At 38.9% G+C, this 25,434-nt stretch overlaps 1 protein-coding gene across 13 annotated transcripts in view; it reads right to left on the bottom strand.

Annotated features, from left to right (window-relative positions):
- The window catches only part of TRAPPC9 (trafficking protein particle complex subunit 9), a 448,540-nt gene that overhangs the window by 295,025 nt on the left and 128,081 nt on the right, over positions 1–25,434 (bottom strand). For all 13 annotated transcript variants that reach the window (XM_086877400.1, XM_086877457.1, XM_086877389.1 and 10 more), the window contains one exon: positions 2,573–2,715. In XM_086877400.1, coding sequence (XP_086733526.1) covers positions 2,573–2,715 — 143 coding nt within the window. The remainder of the gene's footprint in view (positions 1–2,572; positions 2,716–25,434) is intronic.

Genomic DNA, 25,434 nt, shown 5'->3' with positions numbered 1-25,434 from the left:
AAAACAAACTTTGTTTCCTTTAATGATGAACAGTTAGCAGATTGGGATACACATTTCTGCCATTTTTCACTCTAAATTATAATATCAAATGCCATAACTTCTCCTTCTGATGGAGAATCTGCACAGGGATGCACAAGAGTAAAGGAGTAGTGTTACAGATCACTAAAGCCAATAACATGGAACAAGCAGTAAGAGATAAGAACACCAAAATGCATTCATGACTTAGCAAACAATATATCCCTAAAGTAACAAAAAAAAAAAAAAAAAAAAGCTTTTTGACAGGTCTGGCAAGAAAACATTTCTGAGAGAAATGTAAATATTACAGTCTTTTTTCTCCAACTCAGTAAAGCTTTTAGGCACCTTTAAAAGCAGCCACATTTTTAACTACATCTCCAATCAGCAAACCACTTAAAGTTTCCACTGACTTAACTGCTGATCAGTGTGATGAACAGGCAAAGGGTGAAGCAAACACACACAACATGAGCTGAAGCACTTGGCTGAATTGGAGCCACTAAATATAGCACCAGCTGCCACTCCACGTGGGAAACTGTGCCCTGCTAACACAGAAACTCTGCCTTTGAATTAGCACCTCCATCTGTTTGTGAAAAATTCAGGGTTAAATGCTTGCCCCACATCATGAACTCCAGAGAGAAGATTGACAAAGCAGGGGTGGGATAACCTTGGGCTACACAAAACACAGCTGGGCAGCTGAGCACAAAAAGCCAATATCCCAACAAGGGAGAGTCAAATAAAAGCATCAGGTTGTGTTTGAAGCTTTTATGGAAGGTTGGCAGCTTCACCCTCAATCCATCCCATAACTATAAGGAATTGCAGTGAACCACAGAGCAGTCTGTCCATTAAAAATACACATTTTGAGAGTATGGAGAGCTTTTTTGACACTGAACGGAGGAGACTGTGCATTCAAATAATAAATGAAATCTGATTATTTTAACCAGTATAATGAGTCTTCTTGAAAACTATTTTTAGCTGATGCTGTGGTACTTCCAGGTTGTTCAAGAGAGATCACTTATTCCATCTTGAAAACCTTACAAAGGCTGAAGAAGGTGCCATTGCAGGGATGAAACTGAACAACATTAAAAGGGGCCCAGAATTTTGCAAACTGTTGTTCCAGATATCATGCTCTGACTTTGCCAAGCAGCATTAAATTTGCTTTACTTGAGCAATTCCTAAAATAATAAAACCATGTTATGTTACACTTTCAAGCAGCAAAATGCTCAAGAAACTTGCTTGCTAATAGAGCCATAGGATTTTATAAGAGCTGGACACAAATGACTCATTAAAAATAATCTTGTTTCTCTTATGTTTGAACATTTTCTTAAAAAAACTATTGCAGCATTTCAGTATCTTTGCCTTACTTAAAATTCCCTTGCGCTCTGCAAAGGTCATTATTTGCTGTATCACCTGTGGGGAAAAGCAGAATCCCATCCCTCTTGGCAATGTCATGATTAAAAACTCCACTCCCTTGTCAATCATCTTCCCTTCAGCAGGAACAGAAGTTGCTTTAAACATATGTTTTAGCAAAAATCCCATCTTATCACTCTTCTTGTTCCAGAATCTCCAACTTTTCTTCATGTTCAAGCCTAAAACTTTCCTTGATGCTTTAACTCTTCTGCTGACAGCCTTGTTTTTCAGGCTATGTTGCTGGCACAGGCTGTCCATCTATCCTTGGACACTTCTGTCATGGTATGATACTGCTGACTCAATTCTTTCCTTCGACTCAGTATCTCCTAGACTGGCATTTCCTTCTTGCCCATCTTTAAATTTCTGAAGTCTGTCATGAAAGGGTCCCAGGCCCAGTAGGAATCTCTTGGATCAATTAAGTTCCCTCTCAACTAATTATTATTATTATTATTATTATTATTATTATTATTATTATTACTACTACTACTACTAGTGCTGCATACATAACTGCAATGAAATAATCTCAGAATTTAATCGCACCGAATTCTTGCTCCCACAGTGCAGAGAGGGTTTTTACAATAATACTATTAATTATTAATGCATTAATTACTAATTATTAATGCATTCAGTGGCTGATAAACTTCATTCAAACAGATTTTCATGATCACAGCATCTGACCACCATCAAGTGCTGCCTTGATTTTTAATACTCACTATGACATGTGAAACTACTCTGTGGTTTGCAAGAGAAAACAAGCACCAAAGGAGAGTCTGGTCACAATTTATTCATCACAACAGTCACACGTGCATTTTCAGTAAGATTCTGTTATAAAAATACCAAACTGTGTAATGCACAACACACCACAACTGCTAAGAGATACAGAAAATTGTCATCAAATTGTACAATAAACACGAGATATCCTGTCCCTGCTAAAATACATCACCATGAGAGAACGCCTGAACCTCAGAAGCTGCTGAATGCATGTGAATTGCATCAATAAACTCCTAAATGAGCAATCTTGAAAATTTCTTCATTTAATTCTTTACCTACATGTTGCTGATGATATTAAAAATGTTTCCAATATGGTCTTCAAGTTATATTCAATAAAACAGAGACAAAGAGTGAGATTTCAAGTCAGGGCAAGGCTCACCTGGTTGCTGGCAGGGTACTGATGCGGGTGAAGAAAACAGAGGGCTCCACCTCCACGTGGAGACCCAGGGCAAGGTTCCTGTAATATCCTTCAGCATGTCCTGGTCCACCAGAGTACTTGAAGTTCAAAATGGCTTCCAGTGTCTAGAGGAATAAAAAAGTCCTTGTTAGTTATTTTTCACTACTGTGCATTTCACAAGTTCAGTTAAATTAGCCCACAGAAGTGATTTGCAAATTTGCTTTCCTAACCCATCCACTCTGTTATTTTGGGAAAAAAGGCAACCTAACAAATAACTGCAGCTTAGGTAAACAGTTGCCTAATCCTTTTGAAAACTAAGAAGTGCAGCACAAAGTCAGATGGACTTCACATAATTCCTCTCTATATGACATTCAACATCGAAAAAATGGAAAGAGGTTCTTACAAGAGTTAGGGTTTATTAAATGCTGCACCCTTTCATACTCCTGAAAAATATTCACCACTTCACTATCTTCAAAATCAAATGGAAAAGCTTCAAAGTTTGGGAGCAGATAAAGATTATACAAAGCTAAAAGAATCTGGTCTCTCAACAAGTCACTGCAAACTGACTCTCATGAACTAACAGATTGGAACAACACCTAATTGCATGCATCTTGTCTTTGTGTTCATTTTATAGGAAATGGCTGGTTACTAAATATTAAAAATGAAGATGATTCTCTAGCATGAGCTTTATGCACTCATTGCTCTCAGCAGCACTGACTCTTTACTTCTGTGAGGAAATTTGGGGCTTTGTGTCTCTCCCCTCAATGAACAGCATGGGAGAAGCTTTCCAGAACAGTCCTCATGTCATCATCAGTGCTCCAGCTCAGAACAATCCTTTGATTGATCCAAAGAGATTATTCACCACCTCTTCTTCCAATATGTTCCTGAAATACGATTTGCTGGAAGCAAGGTGAGAATTTGGGAGATACCACTGGATTTTTTTTTTTCTTCTCAGTTTTTATTCTGGTCCTCGGGCAGCTGCTGCTGCCACATCCCAGAGCAAGGACAGAGGCAGTGCCAGCCCTCCACCCTAAGATGGACACACATATAATTCTGGAGTAATACAATCACATATTATGCTGGAGCCTGTATCTGGAATGACAGATACAGGACAAACATTTCTTAAAAAGCTTTAGAAACCACATCAATTTTGCCTTTGTTTGGCTTTGAGCTCATTCTTTATAAAAAAAAAGACAAAAAATGCCAAACCTCAAGTCAACAACTTATCCAGGAAAGCAAAACTATTTATCAGACAAGCCTCAGATAGGTAAAAGCACTCTGCCTTTCAACTGAAGATTTACAAAAAAAATTTATGAGACCTGTTATTTTTTTTCATGAGCTCTAAGGAACAATCTAAGGATTTTCCAACTTACAAAAAAAAACCTCTTTCTGTTTGATACCATTCTGTTTGCAAGCCTGGCTGAAGGAAAAGAAATCAAGATAGAATCATTTTCTTAAAATAACCACAATCCATTGATTTAAAGAATACCAAAATCAAGAGTTTAATGTTCTGCTGCATGTGTGCACTTAACTGTTCTGCCTATTTCCAACTTGCTTTTAAGTGGACTCATTTTAATTCTTAATTTAGTTTCATTAAAATTCATGAGAGTCACCTTACAATACAAATAAAACCCTTCACTGGGCACTCTGGACATACCCATCTACTCTGTTTATGTCAATTCCTAATTTGTAGTTAATGAACTCAAGTTTATGTTATGTCAGGAGAGCTAATCAATATTAAACACAAAAATAAAAAAGCACAAACCCATTCAAAACATACTTCATCCTAATTAACCAGCTGGACCATTTCATAAGAATCAGAGCCAGGCTCTGTAAGTACAGGGATCTGACACTATTCACATTGTAATGTGAGAATGGACTTCAATTTCAATTAGGGCATGGTGAGAACTCCGTGCATGTTCTGAATTATTGCTGTAATGCTCACAGTGTCCTGCTGGGAAAAGCTCCATGGTTCACTCTACACAGGACCATGGCACAGAGCTGCTTTAGCAGGTACAGCCCCATGTCATTACAGGTAAACACATTTCAGCTGTGAAATGTCACAGAGGAAAGGTCACAGAGCATCACTGTACCTGATTCAGACTTCTTTCCATCCTAGACCAAGTGAAAAACCTCCAGGAAAAAGGCTTAAAATACAACCATTATGTGCCACTGATCAGCAGGAGAGTTTAAGGGCACCATCATAATCTTGGTCCCTGTTGCAGTGAGGAATTTGTGGGAGAAATCCTGCTGGTTATGCTGTGTCTCCTGAAATCCCACTGGAGAGAATAGGGGAAAGGAAATCCAACCAAATTCTCTTAATCCAGAGAGCAGCAGGACATCCCTTCTCACCCAAAATGTAGGATCTAACTGGGCATATTAAACACAAGACATTCTGAGAACTGCAGAACACACAAAACCTCTGTTCTTTCTCTGGCCATGATAATTTGCAGCAGTCTATGAATGTGCATGTGCCCACAAAGAAAAAACATCAGGCAGACTTTACATCAGGACTGTAGATGGATGTGTAGGGTAGAAGCATGACTGAAGGAAATAATTATTTTTTTCAGGAGCCTTCAGGTGGTTAGAGAAAGTTTTATTGCTTATGATTAATGTATTATGAACAGAGAAAAAATATTTTAAGAAACCCACAACAACAACAAAATTCAATCTCCTTTAAAACCTCAAAAATTACTTCACCAATAACATGAAATATTGATTTTCTCTCTCTATGGTAGAAAAAAAAACAAACCCTACACTTTCATAAACCTACACATTTAAAATAATTTACCAGTCTCTCCCACAGCACCTGCAGAGAATGCCACAGCCCCCAGTTTAAATAATGTTGTACCCTGACTCCTTGTTAAACCTACAGAAATCACAGCCTGAGCTGCAGAGTCTCTTCATCCTTACCAATCCCAATAGCATCCCTCAGATCTCTCCAAATTGCATCACTGCAGACTGAAAATGAGATTGAAAATGAGATGGCAGGGTGTCCCTGTGAACATTATTCTGCCTGCAGATGATCCATAAAAACAAAAGGAAAGAAGGAGGGAGTACACCAGGCTCTCAAGGCAGACAGGGAAAGAAGCCTATTGATAACTGTTGAACACATCTGAAACTCAGAAACCTGTGGACTTTGGGGGATTCTTGTTTTTAAGGCAGAGGTCCATTCTGGAAACCGAACAGTAAATATTTACTGTGATGGCTTTGGCTTGATCAGTTTTTTATGATTTCATTGGTCCTTCCTTCTATTGATGAAGAAAATGAAACAAAAATGTTTCTGCATCTAAGTTCCAAATGAGAGATTCTTAACCAACAGCACCCACTATCAATGACACCTACCAGAAATATTCTGAAGATAAACTATCAAAAATTGATGGTTTGGTTTCTCATGCATTTTGTCCTCCAAGTATTTTTGGCATAGAGCTGGCACCAGTTTGTTCTCTCATAATAGAATTTAAAGCAAAGTTAAAAAGGAACTGAGGTTTGATGCCACAAATGAAAAGCAAACCATTGGGCACTAAAGTTTCCTCACTCACTGGAAACAAACCCACCTGCCAACACCTGAGTGGTGACTCTGAGCAGCAACACCTTTAATAATGATTTTTAATTTCCAATTCCATTGCAATCCACAGCTCAGAGCAAGTATTTCTACTGAATTACTACCACAGTACTTCCTACTCAGAAGCAGAGAATCAAATCTAAAGAGAATTTCCATCTAATTCTACAGATTATTGCTGCTCATGCAGAAACTGGAAGATTACTGAGAACAGAAAACTCTAGAACAGGCAATGACAAAAGAAATAGAGAAATGAATGGGGGAAAAGCTGTGTGAAGGGCATTTCTTGTGCTGGCAAGTGAAATGTGGTGCTTAGCTCCTTCCCTCTGCTTGCTCTCAACTGAGGGATGGTTGACTGAATACCAGACTTAAGAAAATTCACCCCCAAAAAAAGTGCTCAAAGTTCTGTGTGGCAAATAACACTATTTTAGCTCAAGAATTTGTCTTAGACCAAGAGCATATTAAGGAGCTATAAATCAAGCATATAAGGGCCCACCTGCAGAGATGTAATCATTAGATGCTCTATGTAAAGGAAAATAAAACTTCCATAGAAGAACACAAAGCACCAGCTTAATTTAATAATAGCAACTGTCATAATCAGACCCTTTTTTAAAGAAAAAATCCTTCAATATATGAAAAGCATTTAAAATATCATTTTCTGAAAAAAAATAAATTAAAAAACAAGCTGTAAAAAAGCTTTTAAAAACTGTTGAACAGAAAAATTAGAAATAATCAGCAAAGAAACCACCAACAGTGAGAATGACACACAGTGCATGAATTAGTACTCAGGAAACTCAAATGTATAATAATGTATTGTAAATGAGTAAACAATAAAATATTCATTTACTTTCCTCATTTCTGATGAAAATTACTTTTATACATCTTAATTCTGGGGTTTGTAAAATTTACCAGCTTGGAAACAGTTGGTCAGAAGCTCCTGGGTAGAATTCCTACATCACTTATTTTGCTTGGTCAATTTATTTTGTTATTCTTTGCTTCTTTATCGCTAAACAATTTTACTGGCAATAATTGACTTTATCCCTGTGTGTATCTTGGTATTGGAAGAACCAGAAGATTCTGTTGTTGTTACATTTTTTTTCTTGGAGTATTCCATCACCCCATATCCCTCCCTTTGTGTGTAACAGAGCCAAGCAATATTTTGTCCTCGATTCTTTTCCAAACACAAACATAATTTTTGAAGTATTATTGGTGTTTTCCGTAATTAAATTAACAAACCAGAATTTGTGAGCGAGGATCACATACATTGTGTTTGCAGGTCTTTTCTAAATTCCCTTAGTATAGTAAAAATGGCACTAAGTACATCTCAGAACTTGATAGAAAAGGAAATGTCAGTGCTACAGGCACTCGAGCGCCCGAGGAACTGCAGATGCTGACTGCAATGACTAAAGAACTACCAGACTATAGCACTACAGACTCCTTAAATTTTTAACACTTAAAAACTAAAATTAAGGGAAAAAACAAATCAGCATGAAGACCAGACTCAAAACAATACAAATTCAGAATACAATCTTTCCATTTCAGCTTCTGAATGGCTTCTAGAACACAATTCCCATTAATGAGTATAATCTCTTATGGGATTAAGGCTTAAAATTTGAAAAATAATTTATTCTAGGTGTGTAACCTTCAAGTACACCTTTCTTTAGAAGAAAAAATACAGATTATTTGCCTAACTGTAAACATGATTTATTCTCAAATTCAGTTCTGATCCTGATCTGCTTCTCACCCAAATTCCCAATAGCAGCACTGGTTCCACACATTCCTGAGTGTTCAGCCATTTTTTCTTACTTTAGCCCCTTTTCTCACCTGTTGCCTTTGTGTTTTCTGCTTTGGGTGTGGGATTTTTTTCTTAAATTTTCTATAAACCTCAATTTTGTTAAGTTCTCTCTGCCTCCCTCCCTCATTCCTCTTCTCTGACCATTCCACTCCCATACTCAACTCTGACCAACAGTCAGTAAAATCCTCATCAGTCAAAAAAGAGAAATAAAAATGTGCTACTTCATCAGATCCATCTCACAAAAGGCACCAGAGGATCTGTCTCAACAAAATCAATTTCTCCATTTCTGCTACTGTGTGGAATGCTTAAAATCTTTAAAGAGCTTTGTGTAAATAAACCATGGATCAGGAATTTCAGCTGCCTAGCTGTAACTAATTAAATGATCTGGCAGTAACAAGGAGAAAGTGAGTTTCTCCAATTAACCACTCTTTTCAGGGGCAGCAGGTGACCCTGGCAATGCTCAAGCTCCTGACAACAGTAGAGATGGCCCCAAAAATATGCAGTACTGGATCAACTTCAAAAAGGTCCAGTCCTGCAAGCTGCGAGCTTTTAGTCCAAGCATGTGGGATATGCTGGTCCAGCAACACATTTCAGACACAAACACAGGGCATGGAACACAGCTGAATCTTTTTCCTTAAGGAAAAGGCCAAAAAGGGAACATTGGGAAGGAAATAGAGACGCCTAAATAGCTGAAACCAAGGAAGATGAGACTCAAAGACATCAAGCCTCCACTTTGTATGATTTGTGAACACAAGGACTGTGTCTATGTTTAGCACTGAGCTCAAAACTCAGTCCTGGCATTTGGAAATGCACACAGCTCTGCCTATTTATTCATCTGGCTATCAAAATTAATAGATTGGCATTTTCTTGAGCTTTATTTACAATGGTCTAACAAAATAACACCTGTTAATAACACCTGTTATTTTTGCTTCTTCCTCTCATCACTGAGTCCACAGACCATGGTTCCACGTGGTAAACTGACAAAGAATAAAATCTGTATTGAAAAAGATGCTTAAAGGATGACTTAAAAGAATGAGGCTTAACAACAGTGTTGGGAGAAGCAAGTGGTGCCTCTATGTCCATGGGCTGAATATCCTCCTGCCCACTTGTTCTTGGGAGGATAAAAGGAAAAAAAAACCAAAGAAACAAAACCACTCCCACACTTAAAAAGGAAAAGCAGACACACTTCTGGCTGCCTTCAAGTTCTATAATCCTCCTTGGGAGGACAAAAATCTCCAATATAATAGGAAAAAAAATCATCCAGTTAAATGACAGTAGCATCATGTCTTTATTCATCCCCAAGGAAAGAACAGCACTGCTGGAATCTGTGGTTTTGGGATACACACAACTCCTTAGCATGGAGTCTCTGGATCCAAATCTTGCTGCTGAACTCAGTCCTGAAGTACTTGATCTTGATATCCTCAAAGTTTGTTCCCTGCTTTTACACTCAGACCTTCCTTTACTTGAAATGCTGGTATTGAAAGGACATTTGGGAGGAGAAGAAGAGTTTAGCAGTTGTTATGAGGAGACTTTACACCTCACAAGGGTTAATTCAAGGTGAGTATTATTTCAAAATTAAAAACAATTTCTCTCTAATTCTAAGTTCTCTCTGATGTCTTTATTGTCTAAGGAAGCCCAAGAAAGGTCCATGTAGAAAATGAAAATAAGAATTTGGACACTTCAACAAGTATTTATGGAGTTTTCTGCCTGTAAAAAACACTACCTCAATATTATTTTTTAAAAAAGGAAATTATATAATAAATTGAATTTTTACATTAAAATAATTGGTGGGATAAGTGTATGGCAATATCATGGAATCATAGATTCACTGAGGTTGGAAAAGACTTCCAAGATCATTGAGTCCAACCATGCACTTGAGATTGGCAGGAAGAGATCCATATGCTTCGCAGAAAGAAATTTATTCATTGCACTCTCACTGGACAATATCAGTGTCTTCACTCATGGCTAACTTGTCTGATTTTCTGATACACAAAATGTCTTTTAAGGTTTTTTGCATTTTCATTGATCATATGACTGTCCTCTTTTTTTTTTTTGCTAAAACATAAATCCTGTGTTTTTAAAGATAAATTAAGCATGCAAGGAAGCACCTATACTTTCCTTTGCATGCCAATCCTGAAGCAAATCTGAATCCATTGGAATACTTCATTGATCAAGGTAAAATTCCTAATTTTCCCCAAGCAAGAAAAGGAGACTCTCCCTGCAGATATTGTTCCTTACAGCACCAAACAGTGCAGTAATAGCAGGATAGCAGGAGCCCTGATATATGCATTATAAAAAGGATATGCATATGTAATGATCTTGTAGTGCATATGTAGTCATTCTCCTGGACCCAACTGCAGCATGCACTCTCCATGTTAATTTTTCTCTTTGTATTCCATTAAAAATACACATGGCAACAACAAAAGCCAGGATAAAATTCTTAACAACTGATTAAGCAATTAAATAAATTGTGCCTCTGCAGCAAGTCAGACCTTTACATGTACAAATACAAACAAAGCCCACTTTGTCACTCCTGTTAAGCTTCTCTATCAGTCTAACACACAATTAAATGTAATTTTAGCACCTGTGTTAACCAGGTGACTTTACACACCTGGTTTAGTGAAGAAAGTGCCCATTGTGTGGGGCTCTGCTGCAGCGTTACTCAAGTGCCCCCAGTGCACATGCAGACTTTCAGCAGCAATTCTGCACCACAGCAGAGTTTATGGAGTTCATCCATCCACATTTCTGTCTAGTTAAACCCCTGAACAATGAAAGTGCTGCATCTCTTAGTAAAAATAGCACAATGGCAATGACAAGTAGCTGAAGCTAAATATAGATCCTGCAGGCATATGCTGGGAATTAAATAGTACATTTTACCCCTCCCCAATCCTAAATCAGTAAGCTTCAACAAGGAATCTCTAGTGAATACACACAGGAGCTCAATAAATCCCCCTTAAGCTTACAAGGCATATTCTGAATCTGTGCAGGCTAAAAATAGCCATGTTTATAATGAGAATGGAGATGTGAGCAGAATAATATTAAGTTTAAAGGCAGGCCTGGTGTAGTCATTCCGCATTAACAAATAGGGTGAATCAAAGGTCGCTCTGACAAACAGATACACAGGCTGACAGATAAAATATAATATCCAGCAATCTTGTACTGAAGAGCATTCATCTCTCATTAAACTCTGCACTTCCTAATTGACTATTGCAGCCACACATTCACAAGTGATTTTGTGTGCATTTTTTAACTGGAATACAAGTTGTTAGTTCCTAAAGACAGAAGACAGGAATACACAGCATAATTCCCCTGGACAATATTCCCTCCTCGAGTTTCAATCCCCTCTGGAAATATTCAGGAAATACATAATTCTTTTTGTTGTATTAATCACAGAATTCTGCCTTCTTTAATTAAAGACAAATTGCATCCAGACCTCCTGGGTCCCACTATTGCAGCTGGATGCCCAAGGGGCTGATGCCCATTCTCAGCTGCCTCAGAGGTTTTACCTCCCTCAGCTTGGGTCCCTAGCACTGCTGACCACAGCTATCACAGCATCTTGCTCTTGGCTGAGATACAGATGAGAGATTAAAAATAATTTAAACAGAAGTAACTTTTATGTGTAACATTCCCATGGAGAGTTTTCCGTCTGCTGACACTAAACTGCAGAATCTGTTAGAAAAATGTGCTAGGGGACAAGGCAGCCCTGCATGCTGGTCTTGGAGGCTGAGAAGGAATGGAGGGGCAAGTCAGAACACACGTTCCTTAAAAGCTTCTCTGATTCTGAAATCACAGAATCACAGAATGGCACCAGTTGGAAGTGACCTTAAAGACCATCTCATTCCAACACCCCTGGCATGGGGGGACACCTTCCACTAAACCTGTTTACTCAGAGCCCCATCCAGTTTGGCCTGGAACACTTCTGGGATGGGGCAGCCACAGTTTCTCTGGGCAACCTGTACCAGGGCCTCACCGTCCTCATAGTAAAAGATGTTTTTGCTTTTATCTTAACCAAGCCTACTCTCTTTCAGTTTGAAGCCAGGCCCTTGCAGTCTCTCTGCATCTTTCCTGTTGGCTCCCTACAGGTACTGGAAGGCCACAATGAAGTCATCCCAAAGCCGCCTCTTTTCCAGGCTGAATAATCCCAGTTCTCAGTCTTTCCTCACAGCAGAGCTGCTCCATCCCTCCAGTCATCTTGGTGCTTCCTCTGGCCTTGCTCCAACAGCTCCATGGCCTTCAGCTGTGCTGGGACCCCAGAGCTGGACACAGAACTGCAGGTGGGGTCTGACTGGAGCAGAGGGGAACAATCCCCTCCCTTGACCAGCTGCCCACACTGCTTTGGATAAACCCTGCCCTGAATCTGAAGTAGCAAGGTAGGAAGAGAGAATAAATGCAGGGACGCATGTTGATGAAGAAATCATCAGAGATACACATATCCTTCCAAGGGGAAATTTCTCTATGTTGAGACCACCTGGTTCTCCCAGCAATGGCTAAGAACATTCTGGGTGTACAGCAGCACCACTGCATGTATTTCCTCACTGAAACGTCCTCATTTCACCCTCTAGTCAGAGTCCTGGCAGATCCCCTCTCACTAAAGGCACACCCCAGTGAGAGGTGGAACCAAGATATGGGCATAACAAAGATACATCTCTAGCATAAAAACCCCACGTCATGAAACCATAAATGAAATAACATAAACCCAGTCACAACTCAGACAGAACTTCAGGAAAAAACAGAAGAAAGTGATGAAGAAGTGACTGCCCAGCTGGGACTGACGCCTCTGCTCAGTGCTGGTGCTCATTCACAGGCAGGTCCCCTCTCACTCAGAGAGAGCGAGCACAGGGCTTTCATTAATGGCTCTATACCACACCTTGCTGCTCAGCAAACAAGCATTACCTCTCAGAAAATATTCTCAGTTTACCAAGTGAGACTTTTACAAAGTTCTACAAAACTGCTAAGGTCTGCAAACGTGAGGGTGAGTCCTCCTCCAACCTTCCCACCAAAGCAACACCACTAATCCTGAATAGGCTCATATGCAACAACCTCAAGTCCCTGGGTAACATCACAAAGTTATTCAATTTTGTTTTTTATGCCAGATATTTCTTCCTCAACACAGCCCTTCCCTGTTTCTTCTTCTTCCACTATGTCCTTTGTGAGAAAAGAGAGTAAGATTGCACACAAACAGAGGTAAAAAACTTCTTGGTTTGTTCTCTGTCCCATTACTTTCTAATATTCTATTCCTAATATTCTATTTGCCTTTGTAGAGCATCTCATGCTTCCAAGATCTCTACCCTGCATTGCAATGGTTCAATTAATTCAGTGTCCATCGCTATGCATTTGGAATTAAGACTCCACCTTCTTCCTGTGCATTAACTTCACCATGCACAGTGCTGATCTTCACCTCAAACTTTAACAACCCACCCCTGTTTCAGAGTAAGCCTGTAACCCTAAGAGCTGCTTTTCATGTGTGCTAACCTTGATGATCTTTGGCACATTCCTAACCACCCTAATGCCCAGATCCTTTATGAGCAAGCACAGGCACAACACAATCGCAGGGAATTGGGCAGGAGACCACCCTGCAGTGTGTAAAAGGGCCACTTATCTTACCTTGAACCAGTTCAACTCATGATGGGACCTTCACTTTCATCTCACAGCACACTCACCTCTCTCAAAGAGCTTTTTGTCAGTCTCTGGGAGTGTTTTAGGAATCACATGAGCAATATCAATGATTTCCTCTTTGTTGAGGAGCTCTGAACAAGCTTCAAAGAACTCAGACAGATTTACTTACCATGATGCTGCCCTTCATTAAGAAAACCCATTTCAACAGTACCCCAACATATGTACTTTATAATTAACTCTGCAGTTTCATTTCTGGTTTTACCATATTTACCAACAGTAAGTGTAAAGTAACTACTAATTGCTCTGCTTCTCCAATGGCAACATACAGCTTAACTTGTCAAAGTTACAAACTTTTAAACCACCAGAGAATATGAAAATAATATTTCAGACTAAGAAGGAAGCATCACATGCCCTCCCCTTATGGGCTTAAGGTCTTACACAGGTCCAGGGTTTCTGTTTTACATCACAGAGATCCATCCCATACAAATAATTTTATGAAGGTATCAAATCCACTCACTGTTCAAAACACTCTTGAAGAACCCAACTCTCTTCACATTATAAAAAAATTATACTCACGACCTGAAACATAAAAATCCTCCTCTTCAATAAGTATCTTTAAAAGAAACAATGCGTCCAGCAAATGAGAAAAACAAATCCAATTATATAAAATATTCTTGGAACTGATCTGATTTTTACATGAGAGCTCTTTGGAATTCTTGGTTTAAACAATCCTCATTTTTTCAGGAATTCCTCTGATTAGAAGGGATAAGCCCAATTAGTGAATTTTCAAAAGCAAAAGCAAATGAAGAAAGGGGCTTTAAAAGAGGAATGCTTGAACAACTTAATCTATAGATCTGTTTATTCAGCACAGACATTAACACATAAATATGAGAGACTGAGCACTTCAGATTGTTCAGCTGCTGCTTGGGTTGGAAACAGATGCTCCAGTAGCACAGTCACTTTAAAATCACTGAAGTTACTGAGCTAAATTTATCAGTGATTTAATGAGTTTAATATGGAATGAATAGTGCAAATTCCTACTCCTTAATACGATGATCAAAACCAACAGAATAAGAAAATAGTGAAATTAGTTTTTAAGAACTAAGACTTCAGAAATTAAATCTGTCTTCTAGTCTGGCTAGAAATGCCAGTTCTTTGAGTTGCAGAACAGCAACACTTTCCATACTAATGTTATCTTTCTTCTTTCCTGGGGCAGGCTCTTTGAAAGTCCATCTGCCAAGCAAGCAAGCCTTCAGTCACACCATTAAAACACACTCAGTGCTCCTATAAACTCACTGTATGTGATTCCCTCAAAAGTTTCCCCTCAGGTCAGGGTATCTAGACTTAGTTCTTCAGTAAACATAAGAAAAAAAATTGCAGGTATGAATCAGACATAAAGATGACACTAAAATTAATTTCCACTCTTCACTGACCCCATTTTGGCAAAATTCAGCCAGGTGGACACGGCCTGTGCTGGCTGGCTTCAGTCCCACCTGCACTGAGGATTCCTGAAGGCTGAGAATACACCTTAAATTCTGTGATGTGACCAAAAAAAACAGACACATTTTCCAGAGAAAAAGGTCACAAAGCAAATGAGAGGTGTAACAAATGCTCTCTCAGAACTATAGATTTATGAAAGACTTGTCAGTGACAATGTGATGAGTCTACAGCAAGTGTTTGTTACTGATTTTGGAGCATGAGCTCAGACAATACTTGAACCATTCCTGTTTTTCTGCTGCCACTACTGACACATCTGTATTCTTCACACAGTTCAATAATGCTCTAAAAATAACTGATTGTCCCACAAAAAGGAAGGAGGGAGGGAGGGAGGGAAGGAGGGAGGGAGGGAGGGAGGGAGGGAGGGAGGGAGGGAGGGAGGGAGGGAGGGAGGGAGGGAGGGAGGGAGGGAGGGAGGGAGGGAGGGAGGGAGGAAGGCAGGCAGGCAGGCAGGCAGGCAGGCAGGCAGGCAGGCAGGCAGGCAGGCAGGCAGGCAGGCAGGCAGGCAGGCAGGAAGGAAGGAAGGAAGGAAGGAAGGAAGGAAGGAAGGAAGGAAGGAAGGAAGGAAGGAAGGAAGGAAGGAAGGAAGGAAGGAAGGAAGGAAGGAAGGAAGGAAGGAAGGAAGGAAGGAAGGAAGGAAGGAAGGAAGGAAGGAAGGAAGGAAGGAAGGAAGGAAGGAAGGAAGGAAGGAAGGAAGGAAGGAAGGAAGGAAGGACCTGGTACCTGATGTTTAAACCACTATTTTGATTTTATTAAGGATGCTAACATGATTCCCAACCCAAGTGGTTAGCACGCACTTCAAATGATTACAAATGTTACTTAAAAAACACACTGAGTCATCTCTGAGCACTTCATAAATATGCAGCAGGAAACTCCCAAACAGTGACTCATAACTTCAGAGGTTTAAAACATAATCATGCATTTTCCAACTGTTACTCATACTCGATTAAATCCTAAGCAAAAGCCATCCTTATTCAGTGAATTCCACTTGACCACCCATTAAGCTCTGCAGAAAAAAGAGCACAGTGGGAAAATACAATCAACACCAGAAAACTGGGAGGAGTGCTGATCCTGAAGGGCTTCTATGTTTATATTTATTATAAACATACATTGAATATTCTTTACCGTACAACTGATGCCATATGTGGCTTTTGTCCCTACCTTATTTTGAACAAATGACTGACTGAGGAAAACAAACAAACAAACAAAAATCTAAATAAATTTGACAGCTTGTTTTAATCTAGAAAAAGAAAAACAAAAATTCTATTTATGTACAACTATTTAGAGCTGCAACTCAACAATCCTGGTGTACTCCTGGTCAGACAATGTACTGAGATGCTCTAGCTACCTATTCCTACAGAATTATGATGCTAAGAATACATGTTTAATGGGTTACTCTGCTAAACAACACCATAATACTTCTACTTCATCCTGAAATTGACATTTTTTTTTTTTAATTTTAACATAAGTAAAAATGTTATTACTGCAAACATTTTGATTTCTGTAAAATTAACAAGAACTCCTTATAAAATATTTTTCCTAAATCTTAGTAAAATACTGGCTTTGTTAGAAATCATTTCACCAAAAGGCAAGTTAATGTATCTACACTGTAAAAAACAGAGAGGTGTTAATGCTTCCCATTTACAGCTACGCCAGCTAAAAGACAAGAAAAAATTTTGGTATGATCCTCAGCGATTACACAATAGTTAGTAGTCAAAAGAAACACAGTATCCTATTCTTGAAATATTTGTATAGAGTACTAAATTTTCAGAAAAAAAAAGAGAGTAGGGGAAAAAGACAATTAAAATAATTATGATAGAACAGCAATTTTATTTCCTAATTCAATTTTACTTAACCAGAATGATGGGCCTTTGTTTAATTTAATTTTTTTTCTTTTGTTTTTTGGGGTTTTTTGGGTGGTTTGGGGTTTCTTGGGTGGGTTTTGGGGTTTGTTTTTTTGTTTGTTTTGTTGGGTTTCTTTGACAGGAGTAATTATATTAAGATTAGATTTTTTTTAGAAATTTTGGAAATTAGATTTGTTTATAGAGTCAAAATACATCGTTTCAGCCATACAGAATTCCTTCTATGCCTACTCCCCTTTTTTTAAGCTCAATGATTAAAACACAGTCAGAAATTGTATAATTTAAAAATCAGGAACTGTTTGGCAATAACAAACACCCTCATTAATAGAAGAAAAACAGTAGCTAAAAGTTGCTTTTAAAAGTCAATCAAGAGCGAAGCATCAATACTTGACTCCATATTCCTGCATCTACATGATAAGTGTCATGCCCTGCTTTAAAAAAAAATAATAAGATTATAAAGAATCAAGTTGTTCTTGTCCATCTCTAGGATTTTAATTTTATCACACCAAATGGTAAACAATCTGTTTGGCAACTTATGAACTATTTTTACTAGGTAGCAGGAGCGTAACTTTTTCCTATTGAAATAAAGACACACAAGAAATCAGTTTAAATATATCATCATCACAGCCTTAATACAGGAAAACTGTAAATTACTCCTAAGGTCTCTGCTTGAGGGTTGATTGGTAATTGTTTGCCTAAGGCAACCCACCTGCATTCAACCCATGTCAGAAAGAAAAAGAAACTAAATGGTTTTCAAAAAAGGAAATTAACTTTTCCAAGGCAGACAAGAAACCCTAATGAGTTCTGAAAAATGAAATTTATTAGACATACATGTAATATTACGAATATTTGATAATACACTTGTGCCAAGGTAACTGCAGTAAGCTCAAAATGTTAAAAAGAAAACACCCAAGTTTAAAATAACACAGGATAATATGAACCACAATATTACATTGGGACCTGAAGTCAGCCCAGTTTTAGAACAGAATCATCTGGACTTCTGTCTCCTATCATCCTCTTTTCCCATCCACTAGAAGCTATAATATTCTGAGGACTGGTGCCATTTAAAAACAAATAAATAGAAAACAGGGCAGAATTCTTAAAGCTTTGTAAATAAAAATCAGACTTATTATCAGACAATCCACTATACTCTTACACTTTTTCCATCAGTTCACCTTGGTGATAATCCACCATGAGACTTTATGGGAACACTTTCAGGACTTGGTTTGTGTGGATGAGGAAGATGCTTTTGTGGGCAGTCTCCTCCTCACTCTTACTTCTTGTCTTTGTTCACATTGTGGGGTCTTGAAGAATGAAACTCAAACATTTCAGGGTGAATTACATCAGGAGCACCAGCAGCAGGTCAGGCCAGAGGTGATCTTTCCCCTTGGGAGAGCTGTGCCCAGTGCTGGGCTCCCCAGTCCAGGAGAGACACAGACACTGGAGCAAGTCCTGCCCAGGGTCACTGAAAGGCTGAGGAATTTGACCACCTGAGGAGAGACTGGAGTGTTCTGTCTGGATAAGAGAAGGCTCAGGGACATCACACCCATACAATAAACACCCAGTGTGATGGCCTAAAGAAGATGGGTCCCAGTGGAAAGATGAGGAACAATGAAATACAGAAAATTCCCTTTAATCGTAAGAAAGAGCTTTATTATTGTCAGAATTGACAAATGCTAGAACAGGTATATAGTATTATAAAGTGTCTACTCCTGGAGATATCCAAAATCTGAGTGGACATGGCCATGAGAAACCTGCTGTGGCTGACCATGTGGCTGACCAGGTGTGCTGGGTTAGACCATCTTGAGACATCCTTTCCAAAAGGATCAATACTGTGATAGTAAATTGGAGGGTGCACTCCATCCACTACCAGATATTCAAGTCCATAATATCAGATTAGAGAGTCTGAAGTAAAATCCCCACCCCTCCTCAAAAGCATTGGCAGCACAGCCATCCTATCCTCAGCACTCCCTGTTTCACTTTAAAACTCTCCAGGCTTTTTTGCCACATTTCTTATGAATGTAAATCCATTTTGTCACCAGAGAGAGATGATGATCCAATTTTTGCAGCTCAAATGAGTGTCCCTGGCTGCTGAGGTCTAACATCCTGATGGCAGAACTTCCATCCTTTCAGCCATTCCTTTTTCCCCTTTTCTCAGTACCCACTTGCAAAACCTCCCCTCGTGAGCCTTCTGATCTGCTTCCACAAATGGAAAATTCTCTCCCTCTCCAGAAGGTTCAGAACAGGCAGCAGGCAGGACACAGCAGGCAGGGATCCTCCTGCCACCTTCTCTGCCACCCAGGGAAGCTCTTGGAAGGAGCACAGCCTACAGCTCCTTTTACCTGAACACCTCTGAGCTGAGCTGTGTAACACAGGTGAGTGACTGGGCATTTTTAAGGATTATAATCAACTTCACCACTTTCAAAAGTACTGTGGACAACAGTCTGCAGCATTCCAAGTACAGCCCAAATTCATAAAAGTAAATTGTTCATGCTCTCAGGCACTTAAATGCAGCTTTTGTGCTTGATTGATGGAATCCGTGTCCATCACTACCTTGAGCTCCTCTCCAGCTTTTCTGTGTGCTTCATTAAACACAAGTAGAACTCCCAAGCCTTTCTCAGCAGGGTTCAGCCACCTGCTTCACTGAGCTCTAATGTGTTAAGGGAAATATACAGCATTTCTTTTAAGTTCATTTTTTAATTTTTCTATAGTTTAATCCTTTCCAACTACATGACATTAAGAGATCCAAGGCATGGTGCAGCTAGACAGCATTTCAGCCTGTTTCCCATTTAATATTTCAAATCATATAGATAGAAAAATCAGAAGGAAAAATGAGAAGACAACTCTTAGAAATTTAAATTAAAATGGGGTTGCTTTTGACATACATAAATTCCACCTTTCCCATTTACAGGATTGCCAGTTGTCTTGAATTTTGTCACAGGAGACTCCCAGTTTTGATAGACCTGTCATGTGCCCTGTCAAACAAACTTACAAGATACTGTAAAATGTGTAGAGGGAAGTATCTTTCTATTGTGGTGTGGGGATGACAGCTTTATGAATGATGTCAAGGAAGAATGTTGTTCTACAGAGCAAATATCTGGCAAGTTATTATACACTGCTCACCCACTGCCCACATTACTCAAATGTTTCAGGCCTTGCTCTCCCTTTCTCCTGCTTCAAATTCAAATATTTTACTTTTTCATAGGCTATTTAAAAATATAAATAGAGGCCAACACAATGAACAACTTAAGTTTGGTAACTGGAGAGAGAGTAATTAGGGGGTTTAGCCATTTTCTCTATAGTGGAGATTATAACAGAAACTTAAACTACAAACGTCCTTTTAAGTGGCTGCACGTTTTCACTGATTCTCTTAATGTAATAACACCATGTTATGTGTACTCTCATATTTTGAAGTGCTTCTTTGAGACATCTGATGCAATGATCAATGCATGAACATCCAACTATAAATAAAAAGTAAATCCTGGCTTGCACTAAGAGTTCTAATACAAATCCACACCCTAAAAAATTACAAATCAGTGAAATAATGTAAAGAATAGATGATTTTTTATCCAGATTTCTTTCAGATCACAGCTCATAGTACTTTCTAAGATGCATCTTCAAGGCAGTATGTTTTAAATGCTCATTTGCTGTTCTCTCTTTCAGTTAAAAAATGCTACTATACAACATGTCTGAAGACTTCCACAGCTGGACACCTGCTCACCTGCATTTCCTGAGATTCACTGCTATAATCTAAAATGAAAGAGTCTTTATCCTAACTATCCTAACTAAGATATCCTTTATCCTTTATCCTAACTAAGATAAAATTAACCAATGGCAAAGTCTGCAGAGAAAAGTTCTGAGTTCATACTTCTAAGAAATGGCCACAGACAGCAACCAAAACAGGATATCTAAAGAACACTGCCAGAACACAAAATACCTCTCAACCCACTCTCACAGTCACAAATAGTATGAGATTCCTTGAAAATTATACGAGAAATGGGTGTGAATGTCTTTTTCTGCACAAAACAAAGCTGAATTCAACGTATTCAGTAACCCTCGCTGATCCTCTCTTCTCTGATCCTGTTGAAGGTTTCTCTGAATCCAGAGAAGAACTTTCACCATCTCCCTCCTTCAAGTCTTTCTTCACATCTTCAAAGAACTCCAGTATGTCAAGCATATGGACTGTGAAGCACTGACTTCAAAAGCAAAATAAAAGCCTGGTGCCCAGTCTATGGGATACACTCATGTCCCCACTAATTCTGCATTACAATTTCTGTCAGTGTCCAACAGAGCCATCAGGCTTAGCAGTACACTGTGTCCTGAATTCTGGATCACATGAATGTCTGTGATCTGGAATTCTGAGAAAGAACTGGCATCCTGTTTGCCATCTGTCAATCAGTCCACAGGCACAGAGATGGCTGAAAGCAGGAGGTAACAAACTACAGTTGGCAACTTCAACCATCACAGCACTTCACAGAGGTGCCTGGGGTACAGCAATAGTGATTTTCTTCATTCCCAACACATTGTTTTCCACATAAAATTTTTTAGCCTGGAAAAGGGAAGGCCTCAGGGAGACTTAATTGCCTTTCATCACCTGAAGGTAGCCCACAAGAAAGATGGAGAGAGACTCTTTACAACAGCATTTAGTGACAGCACAAGGGGGAATGGCTTCAAATCGAAACAGAGTAGATTTAGGTTAGATATTAGGAATAAATTCTTCACTGTGAGAGTGGCAAGACACTGGAACAGGTTGTATGCATTCCATGATTTTACACGTTCTGTGTTACTCAGTGATATATTTGACCTATTAATCCATGTTGCTTTAAATATTCCCTGATTTGCAGCAATGTGCCACCCTAAAAAGATCCCTGTAAATTCACTGAAATGCCCATCATTGTAATGCAGAGGAGAAAATTAAAAACTTTGAATTATGTTAAGAGAATTTGTACAATTATGTTCTGCAGTTTATCATTATGCTGAGGTATGGTTGAGGTATGGCACTGCCTTCAAAGCTCAAATATCTACAGCCTTTTATACCACAACACAGTGAGTCTTCCTCACTTCTGGAATACCTGTCCTGAACTCATCTCTAAGCCTGGAACTATGTGACAGGTAATAAATTCAGGATTAATCTAATATATTTTAAGTCATTATTAATGGAATCCATTAATCTGCCTGTGCTTTTAAGTGGTTGTATCAGTCAAAACATTAAGAGATGTGACAGACAATTCCTGCACGCGAAGTTCCAGGTTGCTGATTTATCCACAGAGGTGGAATGTTTACTTCAATCAAGCTAAGAAGTTGGTGTCAAATGTTTTAATGTATAGAAAAACTACTCAGACATTCAGCTTTGTGCTGCTGCAGATACACAGCACCACACGGAGGAGACCACAAGGAACAGGAGAAAGTATTGTAGTTTGATTTCCTGCACGATAGCTAAAAATCATTAGCTCTGAAAAAACAAAACTTCTTCCTTGTAAAAAAGCCCAGTATTCCAAATATGCCTGCAAATGTTCTCACTTCAAATTTTCTGAGTATTTTAATAGCAAATTACTCATTAAATTCACAGCTAAACAAACTAAAATTTGGTTCTGCTCTTAAAACAGCAGTTCCTTTGAATGATTGTGATGGATGGTGTACTGCTTTGCACAGCAATATTTTCATGTTTTAATTACACACACATTTAGCAGTGCTCCCAGGTGTATTTTCCTGCACCAGCTCATAAGGGATCCCTTTATCCATTGTTACTTTGTCCACAACTTGGGAGTCTAAGGAATTTTATCAGGAAGTTCTGATAAGCAAAAAGCCATCAAGGAGGGCAAAAGGACCCTCTCAGTTTTGGGTGGATGTCATTTCCAGACCTCAAAGGCTGCAGGAGGAGGAGAAGGGCAGGAGGGGCAGCCAGCCCAGAGCAGGTCTCCCCCTGCAGCCCAGGGATATTTCCAGGGGGATTCTCCCCCACTGCTCCACTCTGGGGAGATCTCACCTGGAAGACTGCATCCAGCTCTGGGGCTCCCAACATCAGAAGGACATGGAGCTGCTGGAGAGAGTCCAAATGGGGCCACAAAGATGCTCCAAAGGCTGTGACACCTCTGCTCTGGAGACAGGCTGGGAGAGACAGGGCTGTTCAGCCTGGAGAAGAGAATGCTCCGGAGAAAACTTGTAGCCCCTTCCAGCGCCTGAAGGGGCTACAGGAGAGCTGGAGAGGGCCTTTGGACAAGGGATGGAGTTACAGGACAAGGGGGAATGGCTTTTAACTGAAAGGAAGTAGGTTTAGATTAGATACAGGAAGAAATTCTGGGCTGTGAGGGTGATGAGGCCCTGGCACAGGCTGCCCAGAGAAGTCGTGAATGCCCCATCCCTGGAAGTGTCCAAGACCAGGTTGGATGAAGCTCCTGCTTCAGTGGAAGATGTCTCTGCTCATTGGACTGGACCAAATCAACACCACCAACACAAGTGGCCAGTTTACACACACAAACACCAATCCTTGTCTCTTCAGAACAAAAGATTCCCCACAATTATTCTACTTTCTGGCAATGTGCAGTCTCAAGTCTTGCCCATAATCACAATCCATGAGCTTTTACATCTTATTCTCCCCCCTGCCTACTGCTGGAAGGAAGGAGGGGGTGTCTGGTAACCAGCCAAGGTCATCCCCCAGTGCTGAAATTGTCTATAAAAACATAGTTTTAATTTAAATTTTCTTCTTACTAAACCTTAAACGGGTAATCTTCTCTCTTAAAATGGCCTCAGAAAACAACTGCATTCAGTCACTCAATAGCATTCTATCATGAACTCAATCCTCTCCTGATTTCTTAGAATTTATTATATAATTTGTTGCCAAAATTTGAAGCAATTCTTGATACGAGTCTAATATTAGTTAACAATAAAGTATATACTGGAAATAACCAGAAAAACACAGAAGTTCTGATTCAGTATCACAACAGGAGCTTAAAAAGGCTAACCAATAAAATGTAAAAGCATGTAGAAACTTAACAATATGTTCTTGTACTTGTAAAGACTGTGAAGAACTAAATCTTTCTGGGTTTTCAACCCTATGGCTCATTCCAGTTATTATATTTGCATAACCCAAAAAATACAGCACTCAGCACCTCATGGATGTCAAACTGACAGATTAAAATTAACAATAATAATTGCTCTCAATATTTACTTTAAATTGTGTTTCCTAACATATTGCCATTGAATCCTTTATTTTCTATCCTTTTCAGATGATTTGTTCTCCTGTTCCAGTCCATGTGTCATCATGGAAAACTGCTGACTTGGTCTAAATGCAAGCTGCTTGTCAGAAACATCACCAAATCTGAGTTAAATATAGGTGGTGAACCATAATAAATGTGTAGCTTACATTGTACTGCACCCTTACCAGTTCCAAAACCAAAAGAAACTATTTTATATTTTTATTAATAGAAAACAAAACGTGAAGGAAGTCATGGTACAGAAGATTTCAGAAATGCATTTGAGCTGTGGAAAAAGAGAATATCTAATTTAAAAGTCAATAACACAGTCTAAAGAAAGGGAATGCTTCATCTTTCAGAAGGCAGCACTCTTACTTTGGGATAAGGCACTGACTTTATATCCTAGTATTTAAATACATTGCTGAAAGAATTATATTTCTGCTGAGACTGATCAAACCTGATCATTTTCACAAGCACAGAAGTGTTAACCTTCATGTTTTGGACAAATTTCATTTGGACAATTGCATTCCAACTAACTACTCCTGTGATTTCAAACGCCTAAGAGTCACCAAAACAAATGACACCACCTTAGCTCTCAGATCAGAACATGAGGAACTAGAAGGTCACTGAGATAAACAGCAGTGTATGGGTAGACAGTTTTAAATGTCAGCAAGGCAATTTGTGTAGGATATAAAATGCAACTGAGAATTAAGCAGCATTTTTGAAAATTATGCTGAAAAGTTTATGGGATCTTTGGTTAAGTCACAGACACAGATTAGGGACTGATTCATTAACCCATGAAACTAAGTTTTAAACAGTGAGTCCTTTATTTATTAGTAAAAACTACCTCTGTGTAAAGTGGAATTGCTTTCTATAATATGGCCAAAGAAAATCCTGCTTTATGTGCACAGCCTCTATTTTCAGACACCAGAGAATGGAATAATTCTCTATTATTCCTTACAAGGAATACAAGCATACAGGAAATGTATCAGAGGGAAACACATAAACAAGACAAGGAGCTACAAAAAAATTCATACAAAATAATGACCGACCAAGTGCAAGAATGAAAACATTACCAAAAATAGCCTTGAAAATCAGCAAAGTCAAAGAAACACAGTGCTTAGCACTTATTAGGCAATATTAGAAAATACAACAAACTTGTTTGATTTGTTAGAAGACTTAAGACTGTAATATCAAAGGCAAAATTTTAGAAAAGCTTAAGAAAGGTCAGAGTAGGAAGTGGTTTTTTTAATAACATTTCTATTTTTTCACATAGGAACTTTTTATGTTCAAATTAACTGCATGCATCAAGCATTGGA

The sequence above is a fragment of the Cyanistes caeruleus genome, chromosome 1, assembly GCF_971803275.1.
Source record: "Cyanistes caeruleus chromosome 1, bCyaCae1.hap1.1, whole genome shotgun sequence".
Classification (NCBI taxonomy): Eukaryota; Metazoa; Chordata; class Aves; order Passeriformes; family Paridae; genus Cyanistes; species Cyanistes caeruleus.
This window is presented reverse-complemented; position numbering and strand designations above follow the sequence as displayed.